This window comes from Aythya ferina, assembly GCF_964211825.1.
Source record: "Aythya ferina genome assembly, chromosome: 2".
NCBI classification, from domain to species: Eukaryota; Metazoa; Chordata; class Aves; order Anseriformes; family Anatidae; genus Aythya; species Aythya ferina.
Window position 1 is genome coordinate 14,333,689 of NC_140297.1, and position 18,978 is coordinate 14,352,666.

The 18,978-nt window shown below is 38.1% G+C and overlaps 1 protein-coding gene across 3 annotated transcripts in view; it reads right to left on the reverse strand.

The window, feature by feature from the left end:
* Positions 1–18,978, reverse strand: part of CCNY (cyclin Y) — a 123,523-nt gene that overhangs the window by 14,268 nt on the left and 90,277 nt on the right. For all 3 annotated transcript variants that reach the window (XM_084507945.1, XM_084507947.1, XM_084507946.1), the window contains 4 exons: positions 18,185–18,285; positions 14,779–14,814; positions 10,959–11,016; positions 10,743–10,862 (listed from right to left, as the gene is read on the reverse strand). In XM_084507945.1, the coding sequence (XP_084364071.1) occupies positions 10,743–10,862; positions 10,959–11,016; positions 14,779–14,814; positions 18,185–18,285 (315 nt within the window). The remainder of the gene's footprint in view (positions 1–10,742; positions 10,863–10,958; positions 11,017–14,778; positions 14,815–18,184; positions 18,286–18,978) is intronic.

Below are 18,978 nucleotides of genomic sequence, written 5' to 3' on the forward strand. Positions count from 1 at the left end.
ATACCTGCTATCAGTAACAGTGGCTCATTTACATTAATAACAGACCGATGAACAAAACGTGTACTAAGAAATATGGGTTGTGCGTCATCTGTGTGCCCCCCTCCTCTAGCCCCTAATAGGAAAAGGGAAATTACAACCATTACGAATAGTTACATGAGGTGAACAAAACTGAATGCTTCTGCAATCCACATCCAAACAATTTATATACCAGCTGACAAGGCACATAATAAACCTTCTACAGTTTCACTAAGTTAATATTTACTAGCACCTAATCAAGTAATACCATAAGAATAGCTAATATATATAAAATTCGTGCTGATAAAGGGGAAGGGAAAGGGGAGCACAGGGGGAAAACCTTTAAAACCCAGAAGAGCTTACTTGTGATTTTCTATTAGGATGTGTGCTAACAGAAGCACACAGAGGACCTTCAGTGATTTGTGGTTCCTGAAAGGTCTACCCTTAGAAAGTATTTAATTTATAATAAAAAAAAAGTAATTCTAAGCTCTTTTTTTTTTTTTTTTTTGAGTCCCCAATAATATCACAACCAATTACAGCTTTTATATAGTTTTGTTCATTAATTTTAACTATCGTAATACTACAAGCAATTAGAACTTGGGAACAAGGTCACTGAAAACAGACTGCAAACATTTTGTAATTTAGAGAGGAAAGCATGTTTTGTGAAAAGATATTCAATATCTGAATGTGCACAGACACTCAGAGCACAAAATGAACTGCCTCACTTTGCAGCATAGAAGGCATACAGAGAAAGAAATCTTTTGGGGAAAAATATAATGCAGACCACCTCTCCCAATCTACAGATTTCTCAGTCCACTGTGAGGCTGTTTCAAGCAGGTTTCACTGCACTCTTCTGGCTGATTTAGGGTAAATGAGATGTAGTCATTTCAGTTAGCAAACTGTGCTCTGATTAAGAAACAACCTTTTACTGGCTTCCCTAGCTAGCATCAAGAAGTGAACTTGTTCTGCAGTTTCATTTCTCGCCCACAAGCCCATAACTACAAAGAACACCCAGCATCACCACTGCAGCCAGCGGAGCACTGGCACTGGTCCTGTACACCCCGACGGGACCACTGCACTGGACCCATTGTTTGACAGAAAGAAGTGCAAAAAATTAACACGCTAAATATGTGGAAATGAAGATTTACTAGTTGCACAGTAACAACAAAGATCCCATAATACCAGCATTGGTTTCATTGTTTTAAAATATTCATCACATTTTGACATGTAAGATTTGGTATTGGAGTTCCACGTGGTGTGTGAGTGCAAAACAAACAGCACATTTTAAACATTTTGAGAAAATTACGTCCTTAAAAATAAACACGTGGTCACTCCAACACAAGGGTTCAAGACAGAAACTGAAAGAAATGTGTGTAAGTGGGTGAGGTGGGAACAGCAATGGGGACTCAAAAGACTGACTCCTCCAGTGATACGTCAAAACCACAGAAACACAAAGCTCAGTAAAAAACAAAAAAAAGTGGCATGTGCATCTCAGCAGAGCCTGCACTCCTTGATGGTTCTGTTAAAAAGGCTGCCTTTTGCTTCATACGGAGCCTGCATAAACCTCTTACCATGTAACACAAACATACTTGTTCAACTTAGCAAGCAAAATTGTTGTTAGTTCATAGTTCAAAGAACCCCTGGAGTTGTTCCAGGTAAGTGAAAGGCTTGTTTAAAACAACACACAGTGCTAATGCAGGGAGAGGATGGACACTGCAAGATCTTGCCACTCTTAAATTAGGGCAATGGAAATGAACTTGGTTTGCTTTACATCAGTGCTGAACCTGCTCCTCTACTGTTAACGCAAGCCCCTGAAATTTCAATGGCACAGAGAGTTCAGTAGATTTCAAATGAATACCCCACTGAGACACACAGAGCAGGCAAAAACAAGAAAATAACATCCTTTCCTACATGCAGTTCTAGCATATGCAGGGGAAAAAAAGAGCAAGGATTCTATTGTGGGCTCAAATTCATTGGCATTCAGAGAACTCAGGTGTAAGTTCACCTACTCAAGGTGTAAGTACACGGGGAGCACGAACTTGCTACTACCTTCCCACCAGTGTATACCTGAGAAATCAGCTTTAAAAATGAAATAGCTTGTTAAGGCAGTATCCTTATATCACCAAGACATCTGAGCATCTTCTAGTAGCATATTGAGGAAAATGAATAATCACTTTTGAGTCCTTAGTGATAACTTGGGCTTAACTCCAGAAATACAGCTTGCTGGAGCAAGGCTTTGTATAATCTTTGAATAAAACTGAAGATGAGAAATACCTCACCAGGAGAAGGGCATTTTGCATGGTTTCTGGCTCCTTCCTGGAAAATGCCTTAAAAGAGAACATTTTGTTTTGCTCACTTGTTTTGGCCTCCCTGACTCAGTTTTGAGTTTTAAGTGTGTTCAAGCAAGAAGGCAAAAAAAGAACAAGACTCCTCTTGCAGCAAATATTTGTAGAAGTTTATCAAGGTCCTCCGCTAATGTGGGAATTCAACATAACCTGGGACTTGTCTCCCAAATATAGGCCTATACTACCACATTAGAGTAGTTCTTCACTATAGCCAAGACAGCCTCCAACCTTCACATCACCTACAAGTTCTTTTTTTTCCTGTGTTTGGAGAGAACCAGGTGACTCCACAGACAGCGTAACTCCGGCAGAGGAAAGGCTCTCGAGCTCTTGCCCTTCTGAGGCAGTGTCTTTCTCAAAGCAGTGTAGGCACAGACAAGTGAGCTCTCTCTCCTACAAGCATGTGAGAAAGCTTACTGTGACAAAGCAAACTGTCAACCATAGTTTTTATCTCAGATCATTGCCATGTAGTTGGTCTAGCCCACAGGAGCAGTGTGAGCACCAAGATTTTGACCTTGATGGGTAAAAAGGAGTAAGTAAGAAGGAGAGGCAGAGTTAGCCATGTACTCACTAGCCTACGCTACTGCAGGGGGATGCTTCTGGCGGCTGCAAAGATGTGCTGAATCAGTACAGACTTTTGGAGAAGGGCCAGGTGGCTCCCAGCCCATCTGAAGAGGAAGGCTGGTGGGCGGTTAGTCACTCCGCTACTCATCCCAAACAAACGTGTGGCTGGTGGGAGAACGCCACCTGCTTCTGCTGGCTGCAGCAAGCGCGTCTTCCCACATGCAGGCAGACACACTCCATCCACCTCAAGGGAAAAAAAAGCTCCGAAAATGTTGACCCTGTAATGGTAAATGTGATGTATGGAAATGTCATTTGTATTCACCTTAGTTATGCAGTGAAGTCTATATATTGAATACTGTCTTAAGTGCAGGGACCATTTTCTCAAATACGGGTTTTGAATCAGACTCTGTATTCTCTGTGTACTACGTGGTTCAATAAACTCGTGTGTTGCAATGAATTTCACTGGCTTAGTTTGCAAAAGTGAACCACTTTCTACATTTTCTTTAGGACTAGCAGCTCTAAAATCGTATAAAAACAAGCTAAGTTTTAAAAGCCTACTGTGGAAAAGAGTATTATAACTCACATCTCAGGATGCTGGTAGAAATTTACTTACACACTGAAAGACCAAAAGATTGTGCTCAGAAGACACAATGCGAGAAACTTTTACTAAAATGGTCTGAAAACCTCTTCTCATCTCTGGATTATTTCAGCAGGTATTCCTTTAGAGAAGCAAGACTAAATGATAAAAAGAGCTTTTGCTATCTAGAAGAAATATAGAAGAAATAAGTTTTAAAAATGCTTAGGAATGGATCTAAAGCTTAAAACAAATTGAAGCTATTACACTGATGTTACTTTTCTCTGTAACTCATCCTCTGCAGTGCTTCTTCTGAAAGTAAGCTTTTGTGGGCAACACTTCCAAGCACTTCTCTTCTGAATATTTGAAAGCTGAATTCCGAAAAGACAAAAGATTAATTCTGCCTTAATTCAACACCTAGTTTTCCTCAAATAGTTTAATAGCTTCCAAGAGCCATCTTCACAACACCTGTCATCATCCACTTAGTTCTATGACTTGTTCTGTGCATGTTCACAGATTTTTGCAGAGCGATAGCATGACCATTTAAGTAAATGATTGTGGTTGCTGATGTGTCCTGAGGAAAAACTCTTATTGGCTTCAGTCAAACAACATATTCTGAATTTTCCCAGCTTGCAAAGAACAAGTATAAGCCAGTGTTAATACCAACAAACTTCAAAATTCATTTGTCACATTATGTTTCATTTTGTAGCTGAAACGAAAACACCATTCCGACCTGGAAAACACCAATGGACTGCCAATACATTTCTATTTAAAAATTCAGTACCTTGGAGCCTGATGCCTCCTCCATTATTAGTCTATTGTGTTTGGGAATGAACCACATGCTTTTATGTGATTGTCAGCCTAACAAGCTTTTATGGACAGCTCCTGCACTTCACTGGAGATATTTTAATAACTTGTGCACATTTCAGAAGATACCCTGCATTGAGTGAAGAGATTGGCAAAGCAGTATTTATTTTCCATCTCTTCCCACAGACTCCCATCAAAATTTTGCAATGACTGACCTTTAAAATTGGAACATGAGCAAATTATTATTTAATCATACGTGAAACCAAACAGATGATTTGTCTTTGTTAAGAATTTATTTATCTGAATTAACAGGAATTTTTATCTACTAATGAAATACAATTACCACTCTGCAGGTATAGGTGATCCCAAACTGTCTTACAGTCTGTAGCGGTTCATTAGCTTCGATGCAGCACCACAGGCCATGTAGTTAAAAGGCTTCCAAAACCATTTCATGTCCAGAAGAGGTACAGCTCTGATTTGCTTCAGCACATTATCTTGAGCTAATTAATCTGCCAGACCCGAAATGCCCCTATGCTGAGCTAGTTTGGGTGCCTCTTTTCTTAATTCCCACAACTTGAACTTGCATGGTGGAGAATCATTCAGCCATACGTTACTATCACTAGGCCTGGAGGGCAGAACTGCAAAATGGCACCAGCCTGGCAACAGCATCCAATCTTCAGCAGTGCTGCTCCAGCCACAACTGACCCCCAGGGTGATTATTTGCAGTTGGGTGAATCCATCCCGGACTTCCCATAGTAACAACCACAGTGTTCAGGGTTGTCCCAGTTTTCTAGGATGTCCCAGCTCCCTATGATTCTGGATACCAGGCAGCTGGTTATACAACAACCCAGTCAAGAGAACATAAATCTGTTTGATGAAACTAAAACTAAAGATAGCAATGAGGAGTTCAGTTTTAATTAGTGTGAAGCAGTATCTCATTTTTTTTTCCATCTCAGAGGACATTATACCATATTTTGTATATTATATAATAATCTCAAGTAAGAAGAAAAGTTAAAATACTTGAGGAGGTTTATTTCTTCTTCTTTTTCCCCCTTGAGAAGGACATGTATCTAAAAAATGTGTCAAATTATTTCATTTCAATATGTTGCAATCCAAAGGAACCAGTTTTATTAAAACTCCAGTTTTATTAAAAGCTTACTATGGGATTCCTTCAAAGTTTTGTTTCTCTTTGTTCCTTCATTTTGGAGGTATTCAACATTAACCTCTAATATCCAAATGATATTTCTTATCATACTGAAGTTGCAGTTATGGGCACAAAATCCCTTAATTTAACTTCATAAAACAACCAAACAGGTCTTCTGTTGACATTGTGAAATTTTATCCTCAGTGATAAAATTTCAACTCAACTGGGCAGGCCCTAAGCAAACTCATTCAACTGATCATGCTTAGAGCTGAAGCTGGACCAGACTTGACCTCCAGAGTTCTCTTCCAACCTAGATTATTCTGTGATTCTGTCTGCAGTGCTGGAGCGTGGTACAACCCAGAGAGACCAGAATTTGTGCATGCCCTCCAAGGAGGCTGAGTGGGAGTCTCAGCACACTACAGAAACAGGCAATCACCAAAGAATCACTGGCATTAGTGAAAGAATTCTGAATTTTGAGGTAATGGCAAGAGCAAAGCACAACCTTTTCTCATACTGTTTTTGTGTTGCTTCATGTCAAATTCTACCCATGTTTTACCAAAAAAAAAAAAATAAAAATCTAGTGGCTTTAATCAATTATCACTAGTTGCACATTGATGGAGACTATGTTTTTGTTATTTTACGGTCCATAATTGAGAATCTACAAATGCTCGTTTACTTGCAACAACTTCATTCCCTCCCTCTCACATTTAAGCTGCATTAGGTGTCACTATGTAACCCATGTTGCTAGCTGCAGAAGCACAGATTAATTTAACAAAGGCAGCATCCATCCCAACACATCTCCAAGAAGTAAAAGGAAATATACAGTCCTCTTTTAATGAGAAAACTTCAATGTGTTACAATGTCTTGAAACTAAAAAGAAATCTGTATGGAAAAATTATAATTGGTAGTGGGTCCCATATAGCCAAATTACGGCTCCAATCCAATCACTAAATTGCCATATGCTCTGTTCGAAGCAATCAGCCAGTTCCCTACCACAACGCTCCTGAAATAACTGTGCTTTAAAATTACCCAGCTGGGCATTTAAAAATGTTCCGTAAAGGTCTAGTGCCATCCATTTGGTGGAAAAGGACATCACATCATCACAGTCCTTGCAATTTCATCCAATTTTTATTTCTGAGACCAAGTGTTGAAAGATAGTAATGAATGCACTCATAAAACGGCTCTGAAAATGTGAATAATTGCAAAGTAGCATTGAAGATATTTATAGGAAACACTAATGGAACTGAGAGAAAAATCACACATCCTCAGGTTTGTCCCCCAGTTTACTTGTTTTAAGACAAAAATCTGTAATACGCATAAAATGGACTCAAACTATTAGACAACATTGACTTTCCAGTCCCAAACTGGGATCAGTATTCATTGCTTGAAATGAACGTGCTCTTCTGTTGGGGAATTAAAAAGGTGGCCACCACCACCAACAGATATACACAACTGTTCTCATGGGTTTCTTACACCAAGCAGAGCCCAGCTTTGCCTTGCTCTCACTGCACTCATGATCTCTGTCTTGGTCACTGGAGGGAGAGTGGCAGCCTTCAAACCAGGCAGCAAATAGTTCACATTGTACCCTGAGGTGTTCAGAGGAGCCTGCATCTTCCAGTAGCTGTATAAGGAACAGTAGGTATACCACACCAGCTGAAAAGGACTTCTGCTACAGATTAAACGTCTGTACAGACTTTCATCACTTCTTTTAAAAAAGAAAACAACAACTTTGTATTCTTTAAACCAATATCACATCCTTGATACTTTAAACACAACAGGGGGGGGGAAAATATCTGCACTTAAAAATATCCCAGTGAAAGGAAACCAGTTAAAGGCTTTCTCCTTTACTCCAAACACACAGAAAACAAAACTCCCCTCAAATGCCATAATTTTCATCACATAATTCAAGACGTTCATTCTACATATTCTCTACCTAGTTCCTAAAAATGTGACTGGAGAGTACAGTATGAACTCAGGAAAATCTGGCTGGATTAATTAAATCCCTGCTTTTCATAAGGAGAAGTTACTCTTCCATACTTCAAATCTAAAATTTCCCAATATCAAATCCCTTCGATCACAGTATGGACTTTGCAACATATTTCAGAACACACTCCTCTGAACTTTGCAGAAAAAAAAATCAGTCCATGCACTGCATGTAGTTAGATAGCACTGTATCTGACAAGAGTCTATAGTACATTTGCCTATGCAAAATGTAACCTCTGAAAATATTATGCACACTGGAGTTTATCAGGTGCCTTAGATTTGGCCTACTTAAACAAAACTCAGAAAGGCATGCCAAGACAAAGCAGAAAGCTTGGATCATTCTCCTCTTCAGGTCTAGTTAATAGGATTGTTTTGTTTTGTTTTTCTTAAGAAAACAACAAAGTGAAAATGTTTAACTCTCATGACATGTGGGCCATGTATTGTTTTGCTATTGGCATGGATAACACTACTATTCGCATTTGCTATTCAATTAACACATTATTTTAAGTGCAACTTGCCACCTCTGCGCCCAAGGAGATGATGAAGACAAAATGCATTTCTCAGTTTTATCAAGGATGGGAATACTCTGGGTCAGGTGGAAAAACACATTGTTTTTCTCCCAAAGTCAGGTCACAGGGTATAGTTCAGCTGTTCACTGGTACAAGATTTTACATCAGCAACAAAAGTAATTCTTAACACTAAAATAATTCTTAAGGTATTACTATATAAATTAATGTGAATTAGTAATTAATTGTTTCAACCTGAGATTTTAATTTTTCACCCATCAATACAGAAAATCTCTTGGCAGCTCTGGAGACTGTGTGAAAATTAAATCTTTTGTTTAATTATAAATTGGTTTTGCTGTAATAGTGCAGACTTTAATTGAAATATTTTAATTAAGTGCTTGAAGCAATACGATGCTGTCTTTTTTTGCTGGATACTAGCTCATCTAACAGTCTGCAGTTTCACATTTACTTTCCTCCCATGCTGAACATACATCTTGCTATATAACTAGTTGTAAGTACTGTTTCTGTCTGGATAACGGCATATAAAAAGACAAACAAATGCATCCAACATAATGTGGACCTTAGTCCACATTAATTATTTGGTTTGCCTGAGGAATAAAAAATGGTGGTTAGGACTGTTTAAAAATAATTAGAGTGAAAGATAATAGCTGCAGAATCTAGTTCCAAGTGTATTGTGATCACCACAGATATACTTCCTACCTTCTGGCAACCCTCCTCCAAGGCTCAAGTAGCAGACAGGGCTATCACATTGGTCTCCAATGTATGACCAGACTATGGCAAAACATAAGCTTCAGCAGGAAATGCTTTCTTCTTCAGTCAGGATATTAAAATTAAAAACATTTGGAGGACATATAAATAGCACTATCAACACTATTAAGACATGATGAATGGGGTGGGGAAGAGGGTGGTCAATTGCTTTCGAACAGACTAATTTCCACATTTGAACGTTTCAGAAACAATATGATCTGTCTCTGGGGCCCCTTCTGATGACACTAAGAAATAAAGAAATGAAATCTAAAAAGAACAGAGGAAAATGAGAACAGCAGCAGCAGAATTTCATACTTGTAAAACAATGTTTATCCCCAAATTTTGAAGCTTTCTGGAAAGAAGGGTGAGGCAGGTGCTATCATCTTGAAAAAATGGTCAAGAACAGTAATGCTGATCACTTATACCAAATTTATCTCCAAACATCTGCACGGCTGCCTTGAGTGCCAGTGTTGGGTAAAACACCCAAGACATCTAGGCTTTCAAGCACTAACAACTACTGAAACAGCAATGTGGCAAATGAATGGAAAACATTTATACTTAATTGTAGATCACACCAAAAGCAGTTATTTGCAAGGAAACCATGTGAGAAACAGAAGAGGCAGTGAAGTAGTTATAAATGTAAAATATTTAAATATATTCATGGGCTAACAAGATTTCTGGGAAAGAACTTTCCATGCATTGCAATGACAGGAAGATATTGTTATTTAAAAAAAGCGCCCTCTTCCTCTCTATTAAAGAGTGCCCCCATTGATCAAATAGCCTAAGATCAAACAACAGATAACTACAACAAAGTTCCGCTATATTTGTCAGTAGATTAATTAAATTATACAAGAACATACTGATTCACACAACATATCTTGCCTCCAGCAGAAAACACTCAGGAAGAAAAAGAAGGACAAGTACTTAGCACAATTATGTAAAAAAGACAGATAAAATGTCATTTCAGAAAACAACTAATGGCTGGGTCAAGTAACTTGGTAGAGTAATGCTTCAAAATGCAAGGGTGGAGCACTGCAGGGTGTTTCTTGCCCTATTTCCCTCAGATTCATGTTCTGTACTGAGTTGTACAATTCATTCTGACCGTCTGAAGGAGAAAAGCCTGCCAACTAATTTCTCTCCCTTGTCTTCTAAGATTAACAGAGGAAATGAGCGGGTCTAGCCTTCAAAATCCACCTTCTCCAATTTCCCTTTCTCCTATCTGAAGTGCGTAACAAAGCTGTTATGAGACCACATGTTATCATAAAAACATATTTCATTCTTCTAAAATTTCTGAGTCAAGAACATGGCCAAAATTGTGCCTGAAAGCTATAGAGGGTTGGCAGGGTACAGATTTCAGGAAAATTAAGAAATTCTCAGCTGACAGAGATCACTTTAGCTCCTATAATCCACATAGCTATGCTGATCCACACCAGCTGAAAATCTGAACCCTCTTTTGTGTTGTGCTATTTTTAAGTAGCTAAACTTCAGCCTTGAGTACAATTGTTCAGCCCTGTGATGCAGTCCTGAAAGACAAGTACAGTGGAAGTTTAAAAAAAAAAAAAAAAAAAAGCCATCACCAACATGCTGCAGTCACTCACCAAGTCCTTCGCGTGTCCATCAATTCTTATTAATGCTCTTAAATTACCTGCAGCTGTCCCTGAATCTCCATTGGGAGTTACAGTGATACACAATAAACCCACAAAAGTGGAACAATCTCTGCTTTTAACATTCCCTCCTGTTCAGATTGCTTATGCCACCTGCGTTTTCTATTAGTCACTCTGGTGGCCTGTAATGTTATCACTCTGTGAGGGCAAGACATAACCCTGGCTTTTGTGTCATGTTATCCACCCTCTTTTTTGATCAGTAACTCTCCCCAAGAAAATGAACTGCAATATCTCTTCCCATCAAGAAATTCTCTTGGTCTCCATGGTGAGAAAAAATCCCCTGGCATCACCTAGCTCTATTAAATCATACAAAAGCAAGCTTTAGGAACAAAACTGGGTCTGTCAGATAGCTGATGTCATCTCTCAGACACTCACCAGGGTGACAATGGCACATTCAGCAGTCAGTTGAGCAGCACTGAACAACGTCCGAACAAAACGGTAAATCTGTTTCTGCTCTGGATCATGTTTGTCATAATCTGGTGGCACTTCGGATTTCTAAGGAAGAAATACTTCCAAATAGGTGACTGAAACAAAACGAAGCAAACAGAAAGACAGTTCACATGAAAAAGAAGAAGAGATAAATGAACTTACCGAAAGGGGATGAAGGTTTTCATCAAAAATATCTAAGAGCATTCTTCCATCTGTGTCCCTAAAAAGTATTAAAACCAAAGTAGTGTCATTATCTGAATGTAATAACATGCAGCTGTCACAGATGCAAGCAGATCATTAAAGCTCTAATACTCCTTATGCTGTGGTGCGCTTAGAAACACTGCAGAAATGTGACTCTCATATAGGAGTTGGATATATTCTACCATAAAGTTCATGTGCAATACGAAATCCATATTACAAAGTATGCTAAAATTTTCAAATTTCAATGCTCAAGACATAAAACTTTTCTGCCCACTACTGTGAGGCTTTTTCACAGCCTAAGATGTACAACGATGAACTTCTAATATATTAAAACCAGCTCAGCTTACTCTGCTTTTCTTAACTTCGTGACAATCCTTGAAATCTCTTCCTTTAGCTAATTTCTCCTCCTCCATTATTTTCAAAGTCATGACATTTACAAATATTTGTATCTTTTCCAGTTATCCTTTATTTTAATATATACATACTTCACTTCTTATTTCTTTTGAAAACCCTATACCATTAACAATTTCTGAAAGCAAAAAAGAGCATATAAAAAAAAAAGAAGACAAAATATTTCGATTCACGGATCTTAATTCACTATATTTCTCTCATCCCTGTTGTTCAAGATCAGCATGAAAGTTGATGCAACTTCACAAGCCTAACATCCAGTATGCAATTTAAGACTTCTGTGTGTAATCTTATCAGGAATATTAACCATCACAAAAGCGAGTGGTGTAACAGTGCCAGTTAGAACCGGACACTTTTTGGACAGATGCATCCATGTGACTTTCTTACTACAATACCATCTTTATTGCATCCCTGGTGCTCTGGTCAGAGAGGTCTTAAGAGAGAAGCCACTGAATGTTTTTTATCTTTACTCAACACGTGTCTCACAGAGCATGCAAACACGAGTTTTACAGGAGACTAATGTCTAAAAAATGTGCTTATTGGTAGATAACATTTAAACCTCAACATCCAAAGTTGATTTCTTTTCTGCTATAAAGCCTGTTCACACTGGAAGTCAATACTTTTTTTTTTTTTTTTTAAAGGAGTAGTTTAAAACCGACTAACAGATTGAGATAATTACTTCAAAATGCCTAATCAGCAAAGATTTTAGGCCAGATTTCTACCCCAACAAAAAAGCTGGTATTTTAATGCAGAAGTGGTCTCACTGGAATCATTGCTGTGTTAACATAAGCTGTGGCCCTTCACAATGAGAAGAGGGAAAGAAAAAATTTATTTTTCTATTTCTTCATGCTGTGTGCTATGAAGGCACATTTGATTGCCATAAAAAAAAACCTACACTGAAAAAGAGTTGATAGGCTTTTGTCCTCACTAAAATAAAATTGTACTGTTGTCTTTCAAAAAGGAATTGTCTACTAATTGATCTAAGCATTTTTCATGGTTAGTTTGCTTTAAGTTTGGTTATTTATTTTGTTAAGCAAATTCGCCAACACTCGTGCATTCCTTCAAAAGCAAGATAGGTGTACGTCTCCTACCACCTGTAAGATAGCTAAATGCAACAAAAGCTGGAAAAATTCAACAGAACAATGAGAGAAGACATTGGGAAAACTAGGAATAACTAGAATTTCACAATCAAACAAAATGTGGGGAACATATGAAACATATTAGGTATTCTGAAAAGTGACATCTGGGATTGGTGAGAGTCTGGAACACTAGAAAATAGTTTTCTTTTAAACTAAGCATAGAGGAGAAAGAGGACAGATAATTGTTGTCTGAAAAGAACTCTTCTCAGGTAGAGCTTGACTCGTTTTCTGTCAAAACCAACTTCAAGCCTACCCAGGAGCTGCAGTGGTTTCTTACTCCCCAGCCCCCATAACGAACCCGACTCTACCGCATACGTCAACAACTTCCTTTCCCCCTATAATGGCAGGAAACAGAACATATGTTTGGCTGTTGCCGTTTCAGCAGCAAACACAACCAAGAGCTGTTATCACGTTGTTCCCTCCGTTCCCAAATCAGAGACAAGCGAAGGCAGAGCAGTCATTTCACATCCTCCGTTTCAGAGCTGCTAATTGATGCACGCAGGCCTGAGATTGTCTGTAGGGAGTGCAGCAGAGGGCGCGGTTACAACGCATCTCACTGCCCTGGGGAACTCGAGGAGGGACAAGCAGCAAGCAGTTCCTACCGAATAAATCACCTTTCCACCCCCAAAGTGAACGGACAGATACCAAGTTTCCCAAGAAGATAACAATCAGAATGTATTTGTTTTCAAGTCACTGACACAGGGCCCTTTCATTTATAAATATTTAGCCTCTAATAGCTGCAGGTCAAGCTTGCATCGAGTTCTGTAATAAAACTATGAATGTGCATATTTTACTGTCGTCAGAAATCAGTCTCGTGGCAATCTGAAGGGATTCAGCTTCCTTTGGCTCTGGATTTCCTCCTGGATACTGTGAGCCCTTACTGAAGTTTCTCACCTGCACATGGTTCCTGAAGTGCCCCCATTCTGCTGAGCTCCTCACCCAGCTGGCATAATGTTTAACTGAGCACTTAGGATATCTTTAGGATCTGACTGTCTTTGGGATGGATCTCTATTAGTCAGTCAAGCATAGTTACAATTGACTAGCTGGCCAAACTAACCCAGAGATGATGGAAGGAAAGGGGAAGAACAGAACCACGGACAGATAAACAAGTAAACCAAGCATGATCATTAATGGTTCATTTCCTAGGAAATTAGATTAAAAGTTAGTAAAAGGATTTCACTCTAACATTTGCTTTACATACTGCCATGTTTAATCTTGGAAAGTCTTCTAAGAGTTTTCAGCAGGGATTGCGCCCTAAACTTTTCTGCCTTTGTGAACTTTTACATGTTTCTCTCTTCAGACGCCAGCCTTGTTTCAACAAGTGTAATGAGTTCCAGTGACCTGTAACATGGTCCCAAATGATGTACCAGCTTAACTTAAATTTATGAGTAATTCCTTTTGTTCTAGTTGGACTTCTTACAGTCCTGAAGAAAAAAATTAGACGTAAGTTGGTTTGTTAGATCGAGATCTAAGCTGGCTAAGTTCTCTGAAAAGACACTGAAAAGCTATGGACGCATAAGTAATTTGACATATTTATACAAATCTCTTAAAAATTTCAGGCAATATTATTTGATGATACTGCGACATATTACATCATGACAACATGTAATTTAAGAAACAGAAGTGCAGCTTAACAACAACATGAATTCATGCACCAAGTTACTTTTTTTAGAGAACCTGTTTTAGTGTTAACAGTCAACCTGGCTGAGCATAGATCTAAAGCATACTACACCAGGAGGGGTAAGACAGGACTTGCTCTGCTTCTGCGATGTCCTGAATTACGTTTATTGACAATGTCAATCTTACTATATAATTAAGGGCTTGTACTTTAAAATCCACTAAGTGATTGTTGACTTACATAGTCAATTTTACAAGGGTGTAGCCTAAAAAAATAAATCTGAAAGACACTATGCAGATTTCTTCTAAATCCATTTGAGACATATGCATAATACAGAAGTGCCCAGAGCATATAAAGCCAAATACTGAATCAAAGCTTTTCAATGCTGAATTGTATTTGCACAGTTTTATGATACATAATCCTCTGATTTTTATTCGTTTAAGTAAAATAATACATCTATATAGGAGAACACATCTCTTTTTTCTAACATTGGAGATAAGAAAAAATACTACCCAAAAGCATTTTCAAAGAACCAAATCACAGATTTTTAGGGTTTCAACAGTTCGTTTGTTTTGATTAAAGAGATCTTCAGTACAAGACTTCATTATTCACATACCTGTTTTTGATGTGGTAATATATTGCAAGAGCTACACTGTAAAGAAAAATATAGAGTTAACACCTCAGGATTGTCATATTAACATCCAAATTTAAAACTTAGCAGAACACATGACAAAAAAATATGCTCAATAGCCTACTTTCTTCTGTTTATTATTAGATGCCAGGTAAAACACTGTAAATAGGTCATCTTAGAATATTTGTTCAGCACACTCAAGTGCCTCCTTCCCACTAGTAACGAAGTACCTTCCACAAATACTCATACTCCATATATCAAGTCACACATGCCCTCCATTTAAAGCCTACGTCCACTAAAGTAAATAACAAATCTCCTCCTGACTTCCAAGGTTGAAAATAAGTGACACAAGTGTTGGATATTCACTCTGATTGTCCAATAATGCTGCAAGGCTAACTTGAAACATGTTAATTACCCTTGGCTTATGATTTTATATTTAAATCCACAAACTTCCGATTCTTTCTATGTAATTACTCACATAGGAGACTCAAATACAAGGCTCTAACATTGTTATGGCATCAAGTTACTTATTTTAACTTAGGAAAGATATTTCCCTAAATAAGTTACTGCATTGTGCATTTCCCATGCTCTTCCATGACAAACCTTCCATGACAAAGATGTAAGTACATCTGTTTATATTCTGCACATACTGTCCATATAGACACAGAAAATTAAGATTTTAATTACATATACAAATAACTAACTGATCCCATTCACTTTTGAGACTGAAGAAAACTAAGACTTAGCTTCTCATGCTTACTCTTGAGTTTCCAACTTGTGACTCCAGATTTATCAAAGGATACATGCTTTACTCAGGATGCAGCTTTGCTGAAGGATAAAGCAGGAACAGCACTCTTCCCACTTATTCTAACAGCACAAAACCCAGCAAAAACTACAGAGGAATGAGGAGTGAGTTCAGTGATTCTATTTGCTCTCTGTTTGTTTTGTCAAATTCACTGTAAGTTTCTTATGTCTTACAATGATGTTAAATTCCCCTCACAAAAAGCCTTTTAAGAGAGTGAATCGGTCACTCTATATTTTTCTTCCAGAATTTTTACAAGAAAATCAACACACTGCATGTTAGGAAAGTTATATGTTGCAGCTACCAAGTTAGTAGAATTGTAATTGATTTCAGTATTTTTTAAAAACATTTTTTCTCAGTTGAAAATAAATGTATTTTACTGACTTTTTATAAGCGCTATAGCTTTTACTGGGCTACATCAGCTTTTAGCTCAAACTTGCTTTTAAAACTGAATTTTTCTATAGATATATGTAATAAGTTAAAAAATACTGTGTACCCATGGACTTTTAAAAGACACAGTTCTCGCTGAACATAAAAAACAGATTTATGAATGAATTTAATTTGACTGAAAGCTATTCAGCGAATGAATTAGTCCCAAAATTTAATTTTAAATTATGCCCCCAGGAACATACTTGCAGCTCCAGTTCACTTTACAAAAGTGGATGCAAGAGCATACATGCAGAGCTCTGCTTGGTGCCCATATTGTTGCTGTTGTAACAAAATAACAAATTAAGTTTAGGAAAATATTTACTCTTTAGAAATCTATATCAGAATCTGAAGGTCTCTCAGAGCTGTAACAGATTAACTCAGCCCGATTTGTATTCTGCTTTTCACACACTGGTTCAGCTAGCATCCAAAGGGCTGTGACAGTCGTGCAGAGAGCAGCTTACGCAGCTTTCCATCGCCCTCCCCTGCCACCTCGCACGCTCTGAAGACCTCCAAGAGACATGCTAATATTTTAAACCCACCAGTGCATAACATGACACAGAGGAAATAAATGAGCCAGCCAAAACGTAGCCCTTATACATCTCCTTATGTGCAGTAGTCATTCGTCTGCAGCGACGTCCGGGCGGGGGGCAGGAAATTAAGCTGTACTACAAAAACGATAATCCTGTGGTCTCCCAACCCTTAAATCTGCTACTTGTACAGCCAGACGGGAGGGAAGAGGAGGAAAATACTCAGAGGCCAGAGGCCAGTTTCTCACCCCACATAACCCCTTTTCTAAACTCTCCGACCCCGTGCAGCTGCCTGCCAGCCCCAGCCCTGCCGCTGCCCCTTTCCTCCCTCCTGACCCTCTGCTCTGCCCCCAGATGCCACCTCCTTGCCCCCAGCTCCACACCCAGGGCTTGGGTTTCTGCCTTCCCTTTCATGGCTCTGTTGCTGCCCACCAACACCACGTCTCAGCTGCTGCCACAAGCCCAGCTCTTCTTTCCACGAATGGGCCCAGTTCCTGCGCTAAAAGGGTGCTGAAACTGGCCATCACCCCCAAGAGTCTGCACTTAAAAAAGCTGCATGCAAAGGATTATAGAGCAGAAAAGTATTAAAATCCCAGAGGGAAAAAAAATATCAAAACCTTAAAATCATTTTCCACAGCCCATCTGAATTATTTTTAAGTTACTCATTAGAGAAGCTTGAGGAAATGCAAGACTATTTCAGACAGAAATAGCTGATAAGGAATTAGGCATTGGTCTGCAAATCCTTTCTCCACTCCCCTCCCTTTTTTTTTTTTTCTTAAACAGAATAATTGAGAATGTGTTTACTGACCGCCAACATTTCTCTCTCATGTAAATAACTTTATAACATAGATTTGAACTTCATAAATTTTTGCATTGGATTAGATTAAGAGCAAACAACTGAAGAGAGTGTATCTGCAACCATAATAAACAGCATAAAATGACTGTACATTCATTTTCTCATTTTTCCCTTCGCTGTACAAAGCGTAAAGATCAACACATTATACACATCAATTTTGTTTCTCTCTAAACGGACACAGGCAGCAGTGAAACCTGAAATGAACATCTGAGATGTCACCCAAGTATAAGCCCATGTAGACACCACAGACAAAGCTCCCCACTGCTGTGCAATAAAGTGTTGGTGTCTCTGTACTCAATAAGGAAATAAATCTGGAGGCAATTCATTTTCATTTCAAACAGAAAACTGGAAGAAAAGCTTAGCAAATGAACATTTTCTCATGAACTGAAAAAAAGCTCTTCAATTTCAGGAGATTTCAGATCTTTAGGGAATTCTGAAGTAAGTACCCAAGTAACCTTCTGAGGACTTATCCAAAGCAAGTGCACAGTTGAACGTGGAATTACAAAGATTTCAGCTTATAGAGTTTGAGAAACTTAATTGCTGCTTTCTTGGGAGATATCCCGTATTGGGAGTTTGATTACACACAAACCTAAAATCAGAGTAATATCCTTTGCTCATTCTATTCATTGCGTCTTGAGCATGATTGGATTAAAAAGACTTACTGCTTCAAAAACTAAGCCCCCTGTGAAGATTGCTTAGTAATGGTTCAGATGTGTACACATATGTAATACATAATGTAGTTTCAAGTTAAAAAATACACAAAATTATTGAACCCACCATTTGATGGTATACTTGAGGTTTGGTTGACTGACTGTGCTGTCATCCAGGAAAATAGTGGAGCAGGAACTGTACTTCCTTCTCAACTGCCCAGGAGGATGCTATGAAAAACATGCAAAAGAACAATAGCAATTATGTAACACGAAAACATTTTTCTGAAGAGATGTAAGAATTTAGAGAAAACAAATTTTTCCGTCTCTCACAATGACGCACACAGTAATGTGATCATGTTTTGAAGCAGTTCAGAAAGTTCAGAAATAATTACCAGTGCAGAAGTCACAATTCCTGCCTGAGCCTTGCCTAATGCTTTCTTCAAGTCCCAATCTTTCCTCCTTCCCTCTTCCCCAAAATGCCATGCAAAATCTTAATGCAGAATTACTCAAATCAAATACACAGATTTGGAAATAAAATATGTACAAGATCTATGTTCCTGTCCTCATTACAAAAGAAGAAGTGGAAGAGTGAAAAAGATACCACATTAAAGACTGATTTAGAAACAGATGCAAAATGATGCTTAAAGAAAATTAAAAAAAAAAAAAGCAAAACAAGCCAAAAAAAATAGGATGAAATAGGGGAAAGAGGTCTTTACAGTGAAACTACTAACAACTTTAAAAATTAATAGGGAAAACTCAGAAAAATCAGTTCATTAAAATAGATTGATATAGACAGGAAGAAAATTGATCTACAGAAGTAAGAGAAAGTACATATGCAAATAAAAATAGATTACATATCTCAATAGAAAAAGTTTTCAAGAGATTTCAATTCTATTTCTGCACTACTGAAAAAAAAAAAAA